General features: G+C 64.0%; 2 protein-coding genes across 2 annotated transcripts in view; one reads left to right on the top strand and one right to left on the bottom strand.

The window, feature by feature from the left end:
* The first annotated feature begins 300 nt into the window (after positions 1–300).
* On the top strand, positions 301–8,337 carry NKPD1 (NTPase KAP family P-loop domain containing 1). The gene is given in 8 exon segments (XM_057711491.1): positions 301–576; positions 578–662; positions 664–909; positions 1,562–1,766; positions 2,705–3,148; positions 4,655–4,786; positions 6,074–7,818; positions 7,820–8,337. Coding segments are annotated over 8 exon segments (3,102 nt in total). The 5' UTR covers positions 301–421; the 3' UTR covers positions 7,910–8,337.
* Positions 8,338–11,810: 3,473 nt separating this feature from the next.
* Positions 11,811–17,689, bottom strand: part of PPP1R37 (protein phosphatase 1 regulatory subunit 37) — a 41,567-nt gene continuing 35,688 nt past the window's right edge. The window contains exons 5-13 of the mRNA XM_057712206.1: positions 17,005–17,124; positions 16,413–16,563; positions 16,167–16,322; positions 14,961–15,073; positions 14,157–14,298; positions 13,905–14,071; positions 13,069–13,792; positions 12,662–12,752; positions 11,811–12,566 (exon numbers count right to left, since the gene is read on the bottom strand). Of these exons, the coding sequence (XP_057568189.1) occupies positions 12,670–12,752; positions 13,069–13,792; positions 13,905–14,071; positions 14,157–14,298; positions 14,961–15,073; positions 16,167–16,322; positions 16,413–16,563; positions 17,005–17,124 (1,656 nt within the window). The 3' untranslated portion in view covers positions 11,811–12,566; positions 12,662–12,669. The remainder of the gene's footprint in view (positions 12,567–12,661; positions 12,753–13,068; positions 13,793–13,904; positions 14,072–14,156; positions 14,299–14,960; positions 15,074–16,166; positions 16,323–16,412; positions 16,564–17,004; positions 17,125–17,689) is intronic.

The following is a 17,689-nucleotide window of genomic DNA, read 5'->3' as shown; positions in this document are numbered from 1 at the left end:
CCCCACCCCCACCCTCGCCCCTCGAAGAATGTCTGCAAGGTGCCTCCACCTACCCAGCACAAACCACTGCGTGCAAAGCCCGACTCTGCCTCCCTAAGACCCGGGGCGAGGGACTCCATCAGTCCAGGCCTCTGTTTCCTCATCTGTAAAGGGGGCACCACCCCCACCTGACTGGGGCACGGTGAGGAGGAAAGGGGTTACTGTAGAAAGGCATGGGGGAATTCCCCGGCGGTCCAGTGGTTAGGACTCCGCACTTTCACTGCCGGGGCCCAGGTTCAATCCCTGGTTGGGGAACGAAGATCCGGCAAGCCACGCAGCGTGACCAAAAAAAGAAAAGCATGTACACCGAGTGTGGTTCCTGGTGAGCCTGAAACGGGCGTGCCCTCATCACTTTATGTGAAACACCTGGAGCAGCTGGTAAATGGGCCGGTCGGCGCCGCTGCTGCCGAGCGCCAGGCTCTGGGCTCAGCAGACTCCTGACAACCGTGAGACGCCGGCTCACGCAGCAATGAGGAAGCCGAGGCTCAGAGGGGTGAAGTCACCCGTCCAAGCTCACACAGCTGGGCCGTGGAGGAACGCACCTGAGCCTGGGATTGCATCTTCCCCGGGGCTGGACTCCCAGTCCCTGTCCCCGCTTCCTTCCCTCCCCCAGCAGAAGCGCCCAGACCAGGAGACCCTCTGGCAGGTCCTGCCCGTCTCCAGCCCTTAGGCGGGGTACCGCGCAGGGGCAGCCCCCAGTGCTCAAGAGCGGAGCACGCCGGACAGGGACTGGGCGGGCTTGCTGGAGAAGGGGCGGGGACAAAGTGGGCAAACCAGTCGGGCAGCTGGGCTCCGAGGCCTCTCTCCGGGGCTGCCACAGCAGCTCAGCAGCGGCGGGACAGGGAGCTGGGGCTGCAAGGCTGCTGTCAGGTACAGGGGGACCCCGGGCGGGGGGGGCAGGGCGGGAGATGGGGCGGGCAGGGCCTACACGCCTGGCCCCCAACCCTCACAGACCCGAACTCTCTTCACCCCCGATTCCTCTGCCCCTGGGCTTCCCCTGTCCCTGCCTCTAGATAGCATCCTTCCCTCGCTTCTGCTTCGGGCTCCCCACATTTGAAGCCCAGTGCCCCATGTCATCCCCGGTTTGCTCAGCCTCTCCCCACACTGGACCACGCCGACGTCATCTGCTGCCCTAGACTACCCCTCCCTCCAACCCCTCATTAGATCCCAGTCCTCACGGCTCCCCACCTTTCACCGCACTGGTTTCAAGTTCTTTCAAAGGGCGCCAGCCCCCACCTCCCACAACACCCCCCCCAATACCTAGCTCCCCTAGTTTTACTCAGTCACCCACCAGCTCCCAGCCCGCGTCGGCTCAGCACCGCCACTGTCCTGGCCTCCTGGAAGCTCCCAGCAGCTCCCAAACACCCAACCCTTGGCAATCTCACCCACCCCCTAATACCCCCCAACCATTCTCATCCTCCCGCACCTCGCCATCCCTCCCCCTGTGACTCTGAAGAGTACCCCCACCCCACCTGGGTAACCCAGGACCCCAACATCAGGGACGGGCTCTCATCCATCACAGGTCTCAGGGAGCCTTCCAGAACGTGGGCTTTTGCTGCTGGCGCCCAAGGGGGCTGGGCACCGAGCCCAGCCTCTCCTCCCCCATCCAAGCAGGCCCCTGGGCAGCATGCACCAGCACGACACCGTCCAGTTCACCAAGGGTGCCCTGCCCCCCCGGATCCCCACCGAGAGCTACTTCTTGGACCCGGAGTTGGGGCGGCAAAAAGGTAGGGGTTTCAGCTTGGGGGTTCCTGGCAGTGAGAGAGGCCTGTGAGTCGGGGGCGGCTGAGTAGATGGCCAAGCAGAAGAACCTCAGGCCCCAGGAGAGAAAAGCCACCAGCACTTGCCATAGAGGCGTCTGCACGGGGGGCCACGGGGGACCGCAGGCCCTGGGAGGCCGAAGGTGGGGAGCCTGGGCTGGGGATGCCAGCAGGGGAGGCCCACCCGGCCTGCCCCTTCCCCCAGCGTGGAAGGAATTCCCCACCCAGATCGCCAGGCCTGTGGGGACTGCCCCACAACCTGGGGGGAGCCGTGGGGTGGGAGGGAGGGGTCAGAGGGCAAGCCTCCACCCCACACTGAGTGTGTGTCAACAAGGTGCGGGTCCAGCCTCCCACGGTGACCGCAGGTGCTCCAGCTGGAAGTGGGGAGGAGGCAGTTACTTCCCGGCAGGGCTGATTAAGCCTCTTTGGGGCTTCCCAGGGCAGCCCCCTTCCCACCAGCCTGGGCTGAGCCCGGACGCGAGGCCCAGTCCCCACCCTGTCCCTTCTCCACAGCCACCTCCCATCACTCCGGTCTCCTCTGGGCCATCGAGGCCACTCCAGTGGAGTCCTCTCAGTCCCCCTGACTGGGAGACACCCCAGCGACTGAGGAATTTGGGGTAGCGGGAACTCTGGGGCACCATCCCCCCCCCAGCCCCTCACCTGGCTAAAGCACAGGCCCCTGCCCCTCTTCCCCTCCCCCCCCCACGCCCACCCCCGGCCATGGGAGAGCACAAGGTGTGGCCCCTCCTTGGCCCACACTCCCTCCTCATTTTCCCTCTGACGTCTCCTGGGCCTCCACTGAGTGATGGGGCCCAGCCTCCACGTGAAGATCCGACCTGGTTCCTGCCAGTGCCCCTCAGGGGTCAGGGACCCAGGCCCAGTCATCCCCACTTCCTTCCTTCCAGGATGCTGTCACCAGTGGTGTCATGACCCAGCAGCACCTCGAGCCCACAGGCCCTGCTGGCCATCCCCTGAGGCGTGCCGGCAGCTGGCCTACCACGGCCACCAAGGGGGTGGCGGTGGCTGTCGCCGGGGCCCCCAGCCCCCCATCCTGCAGCAGCAGCAGCGATGGCAGCCCCCACTTCCCAGCCCCCTGCGGCAGCGGCTCTGCCCTGTTCACGGGGCCCGGAAGGGGGCGCCTGCAACCACTGCTGCCCCCGTGCAACCAGCCAGCGCCCCCCAGCCACCCCCCGCACCCACCACCTCACGCACCACGGCAGGCGCCATGGCCAGCAGCGGCCCAGCCCTGCCCTCCGCAGCCAGCACCCTCCTGGAGCCCAGCAGGCCCACCGACGCTCACCCCCTCCCTGCCTCTGCAGCCTGCGGCTCCTTCACCTTCCACAGCCCTGGTGCTCACCCAGCCTTCCCTTCCCGGGGCTCTGTCCCTGCCGCCTCGCTTCCCACCTGGGCCTGGGGTCTGCCCTCCTCACCCCCTGCTCTGGTCCGTGTCTGGGAGGGCGCGCGTCCCTGACCCTGGGGGATGGATTCTCCCTACCTCTTGCGGCTGGCCTGGGGGGTGGAGACAGCAACGCAGCCATGGGAGGGGCCTGCCCCACCCACCCGCCCCCACTCATTCATTCATTCATTCATTCATTCATTCTGTGACCTGGTACTGGACGGTTACAGGGGATGCCGGGCTCTGTTCTGGGGGTGCCACAGGGAGCAGGGCAGGTGAAGATCGCTGCCCTCCTGGAGCTCACGTTCTATAGGCAATGTGGCGAGGCGGGTGGAGGAAACAAGATAAAAAGGAAGGTTCAAAAGTGTGTCACCGAGTAATAACCACGTTGGGGGAAGAAGAAAGCAGGCAGAGGAGACGGGTTGCCAGTGAAACAGGGTCATCGGGTGAGGCCCCATTAAGGCGGCATTTGAGCAAAGATGGGGCAGTTCTCTCAAGTAAATAGCAAAGACAGACCCTGAGGTGGTCTGTTCAGGGGACAACAAGGAGGTACATGTGGCTGGATCGGGGGAGGTGAGGAGGAGGGTCAGACGGGGTCCGAGAGGGCTGGAGGTGGCCAGATCCCATGGCCTTGTGGCCATGGTGAGGGCTCAGCCCTCTCCCCGCCGGGGAGGCGGGAGCCACGAGGGCCCAGAGCTGACTCAGGATGTGACACGTGAGTGGACTGCAGGAGTGCAGGTGAGAGGTCCTGGCAACCTGACCAGGCAGGTGGCAGCGGAGGTGGGGACACATGCTGGTTTCTAGGCCTGGCTTGAAAGGAAGAGCCCAGCCGAGCGGGGACTCGGCTCCAGGTCAGGCACAACCGCGTCACTGTAGCCTCGGGGCCACGATGCCCACTTCACACGCACAGAAGCAGAGGCTCGGTGGCGGAGCTCAGCCAGCAACCAGGCAGAGAAGGCTCGGGTCCTCCCGGGCTGCCACGTCAGCTGACACTGGCCCGCGTCTGCCTGCTGCCCTCCCAGGCAGCTGAAGAGCCTGTCCACGTTCAAGCCAGGCTCGCAGAGCAGGACGGAACAGACACGGCAGAACGTTTGAGTGCGGAAAGCGGTGTCTTAAGTATTTGAGGCCCTGGGAGTCTCGAGAAAAGCCCGTGGGATTTTCCCAGGGGGACCATAAGCCTGGTGACCTGGGGCCAGGGCAGCCAAGTTCCCACACACCTCTGAGCCACGGCTGGGGGGATCTGGGGCCCAGAGGGGCACATCTGGTCCTGAAGGAGGGGGCTGCCTGCGGCCACAGAAACCTCTGCCAGAGGGTTTGACCTGAGTCATCGCTGGGAGTCAGGGAGAGGGATGCAGGTGCAGGGAGGCGCTGAGGGCAGGCACTACGGAGGGACGGGAGGACGGCGGTGCCTGGCCGGCCTCATTGACTCGGTTTCCCCACCTCCACCCCCGGCCCCCAGATATCCTGACAGAGGATGACGTCTACTGCAGCTGCCTGGCCAAGACTCTCTGCCACGTGCCTGTCCCGGTGACCGTGGGTTTCTATGCCCCCTTTGGCTGCCGCCTGCACATGATGCTGGACAAGATCACGGGTGAGGATCTGCGTGCGTTGGGGGAGGAGGGATTAAGGGAAACGCAGCCTTTGGTCCCCGTCCAGCCCTAGGCTTCCCCAGGAGGCCTCGCCCCTGAGGTCAGTGCGCCGCAGTCTAGATGCCCATAAATCAGCATTAACCGGGTCCCGCCCCACGCCTTTACCCCCCCACCCCCGACAAATCCACTGCAAGGAATCTTTCTAAAATACACATCTAGCCCTGTCCTTCCCCTGCTCAAAAGCCTTCCATGGCTCCCCAGCACCCTAGGGAGAAAGCCCAGGTTCCTCGCTGAGGCTGCAGGCTCCTGCCAAGTCCCTCCTGGCCTCTGTGCTCCTCGGATCCATCTTTTCTCCTCAGCCCTGGCCCAGGGCCTGGCGCCCACAAGACCCCTGTTAATTGAGGACATGAGCTGAAACTCAGCCTGGTTCAAACCCTGGTGGAGCTCAGACCCCAGCCCCAATCATGGCCAGAGAAGCCGTGTGCCATGTGCCACTCACCTGCATGTGCCCAGCCCTGGTGAGCACCTACTAAACAACCCCACCTCGTGCCCCTGTGTTGTCACACAGCAACAGAGTCCTGGGAGCAAAAAAGATTTGGCTATAAGACAAAAAGAAACAGAGCTTCTATTCTGCGCTGCGTGACTCCGTCTCATTCCCACTGGTTCACTCACTACCCTCACAGCAGGAAGATCCTGCCCCCAGCCTCTCATGACCCGTCCTCCAAACATCCCCCCAGCACTTCCTCAGCACCCAAGGGACACAGGGTGACCAAAACAACCAGGGCCCTGCCCTTCCTGGGCTCACAGACCAGCACGAGAGACAGACCTGTCCCCAGACAGGGATGACCCACAGTGGACAGGGCTGCAGTGGGGGGAACCCAAGGTCACCTGACCCAGCTTGGCGGTCAGGGAAGGCTTCCTGGAAGAGGTGATAGCTGAGCTGAGAGCTGGAGGAGGGGCAGTAAGCCAGAAAAGGACCAAGGGTGTACCCTTGCTACCCAGCATTTCTCTTCCTCAGCACCTGGCATGCATTCTTTCATTTTTTAGAGCCCTCCCTGCCCCCACCCATTCTCTCTCCTATGGGGGTTCTATATCTGCCCTCCCCTGACCGCCCCTTCCCCCTCAGACCCTTTCCTGTTGAAGCCTGGCTCCAGGCCTCTCCTTCCGCACTTCTGCACCTCCCCAGCACTTGGGGACCGGCCCTGGCTCCCTGTCTAGCATCCAGCCCCATCCTGGCCTGAGCCGGGTCCCTCTGTTCACACCATCCCCCGCGCCCTCGGTCCCCGCAGCACTGATGCAGCAGGAGGCGACCCAGCGCGAGGCCGAGGAGCTGCAGCACGTGCAGTGGCGGCCGCGGCGGGTGAAGGGCTGGGGCTTCTCGAAGCTGCTGTGGTACCTGGTGTTCCTGCAGCCCATCATCACCGAGGTGCACCTGCGGCGCAAGAACGTCAAGTTCCTCTTCATCCGCTTCAGCGCCTGGCAGTACGCGGGCACCGACAAGCTTTGGGCCGGCCTGGTGACCACGCTGTGCGAGGGCATCCGCCACCAGTACGGAGCGCTGCCCTTCAGCCTGTACTCGGTGCTGGGCAAGAAGGCGGCCACGACGCAGGGCTTCCGACAGCGCGAGTGGCACTGCCGTTTCCGCGTGTGCCTGGCGCTGCTGCTGCTGCTGGCGGCGCTCAGCCTGGGCGTGGGCCTGCTCTACCTGTCCACGGGCGTCCGCACGCTGGGCCACCGCGACCCCCACGGCAACCTGCTCCGGGCGTTCGGCGGCGCGGCCACCACGCTGTCGGGCTCCGGGATGCTCATGGCCGTGTACTCGGTGGGCAAGCACCTGTTCGTGAGCCAGCGCAAGAAGATCGAGCGGCTGGTGTCGCGCGAGAAGTTCGGTTGCCAGCTGGGCTTCATGTGCGAGGTGAAGAAGGAGGTGGAGCTGCTCACCGACTTCCTGTGCTTCCTGGAGATCTACCAGCGGTGCCGGCTGCGCGTCGTGCTCGAGGTCACCGGGCTGGACACGTGTTACCCGGAGCGCGTGGTGGGCGTGCTCAACGCCATCAACACGCTGCTGTCCGACAGCCACGCACCCTTCATCTTCATCCTGGTGGTGGACCCCAGCATCCTAGCCGCGTGCCTCGAGAACGCCAGCTCCATGAAGGGCACGGCCGACAACGGCTACCTCTTCCTCAACCGCACCGTCACGCTGCCCTTCTCCGTGCCCACCATGGGCCGCCGCACCAAGCTGCAGTTCCTGCACGACGCGGTGCAGAGCCGCGACGACCTCCTCTACCGCCAGATAACCAGCAAGCTGCGGCCGCCGGGCGGGGCCGGGGGCGGGGCTGGGGCCGGGGGCGGCGAGGGCGCGCTGCTCCTGGCGGTGGAGACGCACGCGGGGGCCGAGCGCCCGCAGAGCCGCGTCGACGCCGAGGCGGCGCGCCGCATCCAGGAGGCGCTCGTCTGCCTGCACGACGAGCGCGACTGCCTCTACGAGTACGTGCCCGACAACGTGGTGTCCATGCGGCGCATCGTCAACACCGTGCCCATCACCGTGCGCCTGCTGCTGCAGCAGCAGCAGCAGCAGCAGGGGCGCTTCGGGGGCCCCTCGCCGCGCCAGGCCGTGGCTTGGGTCGTGCTCGCCAACCAGTGGCCGTGCCGCCTCAGCTGGGTCCTGCAGTGCGTGGAGGACAGGCAGCAGGCCGGGGGCGTGCCCGAGGCCCGCGCGCGCCTCTGGGACGTCTTCTGCGACCACAGCCGCGAGCTGCACACCATGACCAAGGCGCTGAAGAACGTGCTCGACCTGGACGGCGACCCCGAACTTTTCCAGCGCTTCCTGGGTGCCGACTTCCCCTTCACCGTGGCCGAGGCGCAGAGCCTCCTGAGCTGCACCGTCAACCTGGACCACTCCATCCGCCGCCGCATGGGCCTCATACGGGCGGTCAACGCGCTCAAGCCGTCCAGCCCGCCCAAGTCCCCCACCGGCGACGCCCCCGACGCTGTCAACGGAGCCAACCACGCCTCCGGGGCGGCCCCTGGCAGGCCCCCCTGCAGGGCAGGCCCCTGCGCATGCCCGCGAAGCCCACCACCCCCAGGACCGGGAGCACAGGGGCAAGGCCTGGCCCATGGCCTGAGTGCCCTTCACTCAGGGGCAATCCAGCCCGGTGGGCCTTGAATAGAAGACTCTGGGCGCAGCAGGGGGCAACACTTCCGTCTGCCCAGGTGAGAGTGTAGGGGACCTGACTGGGCCCAAGGCCCGGGGGCCAGTGTCTGGAATGAGGCCTGTGGTGGCCACATTCTCCAGGTGAATCTGTGAGCCAGAGAGAGCTGTTGGCAGTAGCCACCAGGAGGGGGGCAGTGTGTCAGTGCCAGCGTCTGAGAGCCAGGGCAGAGGGACCCGTGAGGAACTCGGGGTTCAAGTGCAATAAATGAGGATGTGAAAGCCCCCAACTGGTCTTCATGCCCCGGTCTCCCCAGCTCAGTGAGGACTGGGCACCAGGCCTGCCCTGTCCTGCCAAGCCCACTGCATCCCCAGGGAGTTGGGCAGCCTCAGCTGGCAGCCTGCTCGCTGGCATCCCAGAGGAGGGAGGGGCTGTGGGGGCGGCGGGCGAGGCTGCAGAGGCAGGAGAAATGAAGGACAGATGGATGTGCCCAGTTGACTCAGTGGAGTGCACCCAGGCCTCAGGGAATCCAGGATCTTGTCCCCACACCCGAGCTTGCTCCTCTGTGGGCAGGACACGCGCTGGCATTTCCGAGGGCGGTGTCCCCAGTGACCTCAGCAGGCTGCTCCACTCTCGGGGTGGCTCCTCCCCTGGCATAATAGGTTAATTAGGCCTCCATAGCACCCCCGTCAGCTGGGGACGGCAGCGCCACCTCTACCAGACAAGTAACTGTCCAGGGGGTACCTGCTTTACGGGTCACTCCAGGGCCACCCAATGAGCCCCTTGATGAGGACAGGGAAGTTGAGGGGCAGAGATGGGGCACGTGTATGCCAAGGTGGGGGTTTTCCTAGGGCTGGACTCCACCATCATGGCTCACTGCCTTCCTTTCCACCCCAGGGGGACAGAGACCCAGGATGGAGTCAGCTCTCCTCCGGGCAGCTTCCCAGTCCTCACTAGTCAAATAGCCACACACTCAGGCCTGTGGTGTGCCTGGCCCAGTCCAGGGAGGGATGGGGTGTGACTTCTGAGCTAGGGTCCTGAGATGCCCACCCTCAGGCCACGCAACCTACTGGGATACTGACCTCATACACCTTAATGCCAAGGCTGGGCACAGCATCCCAACAACCCTGGCCAATAAACACTTCAAAGTGATACGGAGCACAGAACCAGCTGCCGGGACTGAAGCACTGGCAGTCTTGTGCTGAGAGAGGTTTTCAAACAGCAGGGGGAGAGCCTGCCCAAGAATGAAGCCACTGTGGGGAGAGACACACGGGGCCTCGTGACACGGTTAGATCTGTGTCTCTGTAGACGTGCTACTGGAGGCAACGTACATCCATCCCTTCCCTTTTGCTCCCTCAGCCAACTCGACTCGGGCTTCTGTTTTTTACCACCCACAGTCCAGGCTGAAGACAACCTAGCCCCAGGAACAGGGTGCTGGGGAGGCAGGACTAACCCATAGACTTGGTTGGAGGTCAGGAATAGGACTGAGGACCCCCAAGGAGGAAGCTGCTCCCTGTTACATGGTGTGGAGCAGTGGTCAAACTGGTGCCCAATTTATCTTAGACTCTGACCATGTGCCTGCCAAAGCTAGAGCTTCGGGAGACTAAAAAAAAAAAAAAAAAACAACAGGATGTCAGAGGGGCTGGATGTGGCCAAGATGGCTCCCTGTTCCCCGGCATTTACAGGCCTCTATAGAGTGGGGCTTTTGCTGGGGACTTGCACCTAGGAGAGAGTGGAAGTAATGTGTGTCCCTTTCTCACCATGGCACTGAGTTAAAAGGCAGGTCTGCCTTCTCCACTCTCCTCCCCCACCTGCCTGCTGGATGCAGGGTCTCCTGAGGCCCTAGGTGACGGCAGAGCCACCAGAGGGCGTGCGGGCCTGGCTTCAGGAGTCACCCCAAACACCCACATGCATGAACATAAACGTCTCCCATGTTAGGGCACTGAGATCTGGTACAGCGTCTAGCTTGGGCAATGCTTGGATGGCTGAAGGCAAAGGAAGGAAAATACTTGGCCAAAGGGATCTAACTCCATGATCCAAGACCCCTAAAAGTCAGAAAATCAGAAGCACAGAGTCTCCTGGGGCTGCTGTAGCAAAGTCCTGCAAACTGGGTAGCCTGGAAAACAGAAATTTATTTTCTAACAGTTCTGGAAGTCAGAAGTCCAAAATCAAGGAGTTGTCAGGGCCAAGTGCCCTCAGAAACCTGTAAGGGAACCCTCCCTTGCCTCTTCCAGCTTCCGGTGCTTTGCTGGCATCCCTGGCTCCTGGGTTGCATCACAAGCCCTCCATCCTCACAAGGCCTTCTGGGTCCTTATATCTTCTCTATGAACCTGTCTGTCACTGTCTCCAAATTTCCCCTTTTCATATTGGATCAGGGCCCACCCGATGATCTCATTTTAACTTGATTACCTAAAGACCCTATTTCCAAAGAAAGCCCCATCCTGAGGTTCCGGGATTAGGACGTCACATATCCTGGGGGGCGGGCGCAATTCAACCCTGAACAAACAGTTGGAAAGGCCTAATTCCTCACCACACTTGCTAAACTGAAGGGCAGGGACAAGGCTGGGAACAGGACCCTAACCCTTCCCAGGCACCCTCCCTGCCCCCCAGGCTTTAGCTGTCTCCTGATCACCTGGCCTGAAGGCAGAGGCAGAGAGCAAAGGGGATGGGCGAGCACCCAACACCACTGTAAGTCCACAAGCCCCCACTGGGGTCAGTTCCTGAGCAATGGGTAAATTCAACCAAAGGCCTACAGAGATTTTTAAGGGAGGTACTGATGGACCCCAGCCTTGCAAAGGATTGCGATTTCTCAGCATCCTGAAGCAAACCTCGCACTCCCCAGTCTCCCTAAGTAGGGAGCTGGAGGCAGGGCAGCCTGGAGGGGCTCGTCCCACACCCACCTCACACCCAGTCACAGCTGTACCAGCCGGAGGACGGCGATGCCCACAGCTCAGAACCTGGACACTGTGCGAGTGTCTCCCCGGCTGCCAGCGGGGCGGGTGCCACGGACTGGTGGCGGATGCGCATGGCTTCCCCCAGCCCCTCGCCCAGAAGAGAGGGAGTCCCAGCTGTGGCTGCCTTAAGGAGCAGTTAGGACACCACAGCTGTCGGAGACTGAAGAGCAAATAGACGGTGGCCCAAATCGGAAAGGTGTTCACCCCCGATGCCCAGGCAGCTGGGACAGAAGATTCCCGGGTGTGTCCAGAAACTGAACAGGCTCCGGGTCAGCAACGCTGTGATTCTCAGAACCTTTCCACCGCACCTCTACCCACCCCAAGCCGGCCTCCCACGCAGGAAAGGGGTGGACGCAAAGGCGTCCTGTTAAGTGGTTCTCGCTCTCCTGAAGGGTGAAACTCAGATTTCCCAGAAATGCCCAACAGCCCTCCCGCCGCACCTCGGCACCTGCAGGTGACCAGCCAGGCTCTGGGACGGGGCGCTCTCCCTCCTGAACATCTAGGGCTGCCGGGGACGGGCTGGTGTCTGTTCTCCTTGGGCCACAGGCAACCGGGCAGACGAATGACCCCTGGACCCGAGCGCCACGTCCAGCACCCTAAGAAGCTGGACCTGAAGCTGGAAGATATTTCGGGGCTGTTTCCTCTGAAGAGAGGGGAGTGGAAGCAGGACTGTACGTGAGACGACCCGCCGTGTTAGACACACAAGCGTAGGCACGCGTGAGGAAGGGGTGCCGAGGCGGGGAGTGTGCTGGGAAGACACAGCTCCTGCCTGTGCCGCCTCCCGGGGTCCTCTGGGGACCGCCCGCGTGCGTCCCGCAGATGCTGTGAAACCAGGACCTGTTTGGCCCCTGCCATCCCCCTCCCCGTGCCTAGACCCCCCCAGAGGGGGAACCCAGGGTCACCACAGACAGAGAGCAGACAAATGGGGAACCCAGCTCCGGTTTATTAGAAAAGGTGTGAACAGAGTTGCACCGACAGGAGCAGCCCCTCCCCCACCCCCTGCCCACCCTCACCCCACACCCGTGCCACTCCCCGCCCCGGCTGTAGTGCCTCTCAGGGCGCAGCCTCACATGGCCCGGACAGCAGGGGCTCCAAGCCCTGGCTGCTCCCTGCCCCAGCTCCCTGACAGATGTATTGCACTTAAGAAAAAGAAAGCTCTGATCCTCTGTCTCCCCCCACCCACCCCAGCCCAGGCCCTCACTCTGCCTGGGGCTGCTCTATGAATTCCAACCACCACCAGCACTCACCGCCCCTCCCAAGCCATGCCTCCTGCCTGGTCCTGTGCCTGGGGCCACCGGGGGACCACCCCACCACCACCTAGGACTCCTGCCCTCCATGGGGCAAGCCTGGCCAAACGGGCCCCTGGAAAAAGGCGCCCAGGCTTGTGGCCAACGTCCTTGGAGACGACATCAACTCCTCCTCCGCTTCCTCCTCCCATCCACTCCAGCCCAGAGTCTCTGAGTGTCGGACACATAAATAGAAGTGTTTAAGTCAGGGCGGGGAGGGCCACTCCCTGTAGCTCCTGCACCCCGTGTAGTGTTGCTGTGGGGGACGGGGGTCCCCAGGAAGGCCCCCCACCCCCTGGGGTCCCGGGCCTCAGGAAGGCCGGGGGTGAGGGTGAGCAGATTCTCATGGCTCTGGCCTCAGCTCTTCGAAGACCGACTGGAAAAGGGGAACTTAAGGAGAAGAAATGGGAGGGACGGGCGCCTGTCAGAGCCAGGGGTTCCATCACTGGCTCCCCAGCTCCCTGGGCCCCCGGCCCTCACCGCACCTAAAGTGTCACAGTGTCTCCTGCCCAGATTCCTGACTGGCTTCCAGAAGCAGCTCCTCGAGCTCCTTCTCGTTCTTGGAGCAGCTCAGCTCTGCATGAGAAGGGTGGGTGGCCTCCAGTCAGGCGGGTGGGTCAGGGGGTACCAGCCCTGCCTGAGCCAGGCCCGCAGGGTAGCACAGGCCCAGGGACCACTGATACCATCAGACTCTCGTCAACGGATCTTGTGTGCCCCACCCCCAAGGAGCTCCCAGGGATCCCAGGGAAATAAGGCAGGGACAGGGGATCAAGTCCCACGTGTCTCTGCTCCCTCGAGGGCCACTTTAAAGAGGGGAAACCGAGGCACAGCAGCACGCAGTCACACGCTGCACCCAGGGGCCCCCGTCACCCGGCCCCAGAGCTCCTCTCACCGTGTTCCAGGCCACAGCTGCCCACCTTGGCCTCGGGCCCCGGGGGCGGCGCTGGAGGCAGTGCGAGGGCGAACTCAGGCTTCAGGCCGTTGGGCAGCGGTGGCCCTGACTGGGGCGGTTCCGGCTGTGGCTCAGGCGACCCCGGGTCCTGAGTGCTGATGGCCTCAGCTGGCGTCTGGGCAGGTGAGGTGGGCGGGGAGGCTGAGGCAGGTGGGGACGGAGAACAAGGAGGGGCAGGGAGGGGAGGAGGGGCGGGTGGCACAGGAGGCTCTGCCCTCTCCGGTGGACTCTCCACCCGGGTCACCACGAATACCTTGTGGCCCCGGCCCGGGCTGGACACGGAAATGCGCTGCTCAGCGGGGGAGGAGGGGCAGCCTGGGGGGCTCCTGTCCCCAGGGCCCAGGGAGTCCGTGGGGGGCACCAGGGCGGGGCAGGGGGCCTCAGCCCTCTCCCCATCCTCCTCCTCCCCCTCGGAGTCCGAGTCTGAGTCTGAGTCTGGCCCGGGGCTGGGGCCGGGGGCCCCGTTCTCCTGCGCCTCAGTGGCAGGCTGCTCCGCGGGCCCGTCGTCAGGCTGGGGCTCGGTGACGGTGATCTCGGGCATGGAGGCCGACAGCTGCAGCCGCTGCTCCTTCTCCTCCCGCTCGCGCGCCAGCACAAAGTTGCGCTTGCAGCCGTTCTGGATCTCGGCGAGCAGCGCCTTCTGCGTCTCGAGGAAGCTCTTCACCTGCAGGCGGAGCGGGCCTGGCTCGGGCTCTGGGCGGCCCACCCGCCGCGGGTCCCAGGGCTGCCCCAGGCCGGCCCGCGCCCCTCCCGCCCAAGGGGAAGAGCCCGCTCACCGCCTCCTTCTTGGGCTCGCGGTCGAGGTCCAGGCGCAGCAGGGAGTGGTTCACCTTGAGGGCCAACGACAGCGCCATGAGCCCGCCCGTCTTGATCTCGTTCTCCCGAAGGTCCAGTCTCAGGAGGCGGGGGCTCTCGGCGATGAACTCCGCCACCGCCACCGCGCCTGGGAGGGGCACCGCAGGGGCTGGCCACGGGCCCACACCCGGCTGGCCGCCCCCCGGCCCGGCCGCCCCGGCCCCGCGCCCTACCCTCGCACGTAAGCTTGGTGGAGGCCAGGCCGAGGCGCAGCACGCTGCGGTTGCCGATGAGGCCGTTCTTGAGGTTCCGCACGCCCTCGTTCCCGATGGGGTTGTGGCCCAGGTTCAGCGTCTCCAGGCTATGTGTGTGCGGCTGGAGGGGGCGGCGCACGAGGGCCAGGAAAGGCCCAGGAGGCCAGTCAGGCGAGAGGCGGACGCACGTGCTCTCTCCTTGGCGGCGCCCCCCAGTCCCAGCAGCGGCACATTTCTGCTTCGGGCCGAATCCCTCGTGTACTCAGAAGTCTCCCAAGTGCCAGCTGCCCTGTGCACTCCTCTGCCCACCGACCGTCCAGCCAGGCCCCTCGCCCCCCAGCCCAGGCCCATCCTCTGCCCTCGCCAGCATCCTGAGGACTCCGGGCACGGGCCTGGCCGGGGTAGTCCTTAACCTGGGTCTGAGTCTTTGTACCCTGTGGGCTTGCTTTCGATACCACATGATAAGATTTACGACTTACTGAAGGCTTCCAGAAATGCTAACTTTCTATGCAAAACATTTTCACCTCGTACAAAGTGCTGTACTAACTAGGCTACGGTGCTAGATGCAGACAGACAATGAGGAAAGAAGGGCTACTTTCCTCGAGGGAGGGAGGGTGCAGGAGGATGAAGCAAAGACCCCACGGGGCTGGCAGGAGAGGGCAGGTTCCTGAACTGGCAGGAAGAGCAAGACCAGGAGCTGTGACAGGCGGAAGATGCCGAGAGCCGGGGGTGGGAGAGGTGCTGGGGACCGCGCCGCCCCCTCCCCCGCTCCGGCCGACTCACCAGTGTCATGCCCAGGAAGGCCATGCCCGTGTGCGTGAGCTGGTTGTTCCACAGCACCAGGGTGGCCAGCCCCTTCCTCTGCTCCTTGAGGCCCTCGCAGATGTAGGCCAGACCTGGGGAGGCCCGTGGGCAAGTCCTGTCTGTGGTCGGGGCATCTCCCCAGGGGGCGCTGGCATGGGAGTCATCCTGCGGGGGCTCAGAAGCCCCCACCCCGACCTGCCCGGCCCCACAGGCTCTGGCCCTGCCACCTCCTGCTACTGCCCGCCCCCCGCCTCGGGCCCGGCACCCGCGGCTCCCCGATCCCTGGGCCGGGAACATTCTTCCTCCAGGCACCCTGATGAAGGCCTCCACCTGCTCCAATCTCCCCCTCTCACGGGACACTCCCGGCCAGCCCAACCTCAGCAGACAGCTCAGCCCACCCCCACAGCTTTCTTTTTCTCTGGAGCACATCTCACCACCTGACAGACTCAGTACTTTATTAATAGCCAACGGACCCCACGTGCAGTAGGTGCTCAATACACGTGGTATCCGGGCCCAGCTGCCCTGGAGGAAGGCACTGGCCTCGCTGCCACCCCTCTGCCCCTCCTCCTGCAACCCTGTCTTCACAGAGGCCATAGGACCCTGCTCCACAGTGAACCAGGACAAAATCAAATTCCTCCTGCTGACGAGGCCCTGCTGACGACTCCCTCTTCACCTCTCACTGGCTCACCGGGGCCCTTCCCCCCACAGATCCAACATCTAAGCTCTCCTCACCTCAGGGCCTTTGCACTTGCTATTCCCTCTGCCTGGATTCTTTGCCTAGGCTTTTTAAACGGCTGCTTCCCTCCAGCCCCCTCATCACCGCTCAGAGGCCCCTGCCTGCACGCCTTAAACAGCTGCCGGTTGACCCTTTATCCCAACGTCCTTGTTTCCTTCAGGGCACTTTCCCCAGATTGCAATTATTTCAATTATCTGATCAATATCCCACCTTATCTTGAAGGAACAGCTGAGCTGTTCCCTCGTCCAGGAGTCCTCCCTGATCCCCAGACTGGGGCAGACACCTGCCCTGGGCTCCCACAGCCCAGCCTAGTCTGAGTCGTCGCCACGAGGGCAGGGCGTGGACTGTCCCGGCCACCACTGTGCCTCCAGCACCACGAGCACCCGGCTGGGCACATAGCAGGTGCGGGCAACTGGGGTGGGGGTGGGGCAGGCCAACCTCGCACACACCTGAGTCCAGCACGTGGTTGTTGCGGAGGTCCAGGATCTGCAGGGAGCAGTTGAACTTGAGCAGGTTGCCCAGCTGGGCCGAGTCCTGCAGGCCGTTGAGCTTGTTGTCGGCCAGGTACAGCTCCCGCAGCGTCATGTTCATCTTCAGGGCCGTGGCTGGGGCAGCGGGGGAGGGTGCTGTGACTGGCCAGGCCCAGGGGACCCGGCCGACAGCCCGAGCCCACCAGCGCAGCGCCCTGGACTCACCGAGCAGCATGAGGGGCCGCCCCGACAGGCTGGCATTCTCCAGGTGCAGCACCGCCAGACTGCTGCGGATGCGCAGGGCGCGCGCCACGAAGGGCGCCGAGTGGTCCAGCAGGGGCGTGTTGCGGGCGTCCAGGTACTGCAGGCAGCTCGTCTGTGTGGCAGGTGCGGGGCTGGGTCAGGCTGGTCCTGGCCCTCCCCACCTCCCACCCCACATCCCAGTATCCCAGTGAGCAGCAGGGCCATCTGGTTTAGGGCTGGGGACACCGGCTGGTGAGGGAAGGCCCAGCCAAGGGTCACGGGGGTGAACGAGGCAGTGCTGGTGACAGCTGAGCTCCCTGTGTGTGACAGAGAAGCTCCGTATGTGAGTGAAACGGGAATGGTGACCACAGCCACCTCCAAGGAGCACATTATGGGCAAGGAGGAGGAGGGGAAACGCTTGGAGGGAGAGAAGGGTCCAGGGTGGGCCTGGAGCAGGGCGCCTCTTGGCACTGCTTTCCCACGGGAAGCTGGGGCCCAGCACCCTCTGAGGGCGCGTGGAACCAGACCCTACGGGCTGGGGCCCCTGGAGAGGGCGCGGGCGGGAGGCATCCACCTTGCGCATCATGTGGGCGGCAGCCTGCCAGCCCCGGGTGCCGATGTGCTTGTTGAAGGAGATGTTGAGGTGGGTGGCCGACTCGTAGTACTCGATCATGTCGAAGAGGGCTGAGGCACCCTGAGCGGAGACAGCAAGGCTGAGCCTCAGGCTGCGGCCGCCCGGGGAAGCCAGGAGGCAGGGGCCGAACGACTGGGAAGGGAGAGCCCTGATGCTGTGCCGGCCACCTCTGGCTTCCGGGAACCAACCCTGACCCTTCCCCTGCTCCGGCTGGAGCTGGTCTGCTTCCTCTTACTCGCTCCCCCCCAGAGCAGTCTAAGTGATGTGCTGTGTGACCAGGACAGGCCTCTCCAGGACACCCCCGGCCCCGCCCCGGCCAGGATCCTGGTGGCATCCAGACCTGGGGAGGTGAGGACACCTGAGTGAAAAACAGGGAGGCTGCTTTCAGAATGTCTCTTAAACTCTCCCCCACAGGAGCTGTGATTCCCGGTGGGGGGCTGCTGAAAAGGCTCCTGGTGGCCACATGCCTCCCCTCAGGGCTGGCTCCCAAGTCTCTCCCTTGCTTACAAAGCCCCTGCCTCTGGGGTGGGTGCATGAGACCCTTTCTCTGGGCCCCACGCAGAGTCCAACATCCCCCCACCCACTCTGGCTGCACTGGATGTCTCCCCAATCTTGTCCCTCAAGA

This window comes from Hippopotamus amphibius, chromosome 16, assembly GCF_030028045.1.
Source record: "Hippopotamus amphibius kiboko isolate mHipAmp2 chromosome 16, mHipAmp2.hap2, whole genome shotgun sequence".
In the NCBI taxonomy this organism is placed as follows: domain Eukaryota; kingdom Metazoa; phylum Chordata; class Mammalia; order Artiodactyla; family Hippopotamidae; genus Hippopotamus; species Hippopotamus amphibius.
The sequence above is the reverse complement of the archived record's forward strand: the minus strand, read 5'-3'. Positions and strand labels throughout refer to the sequence as shown.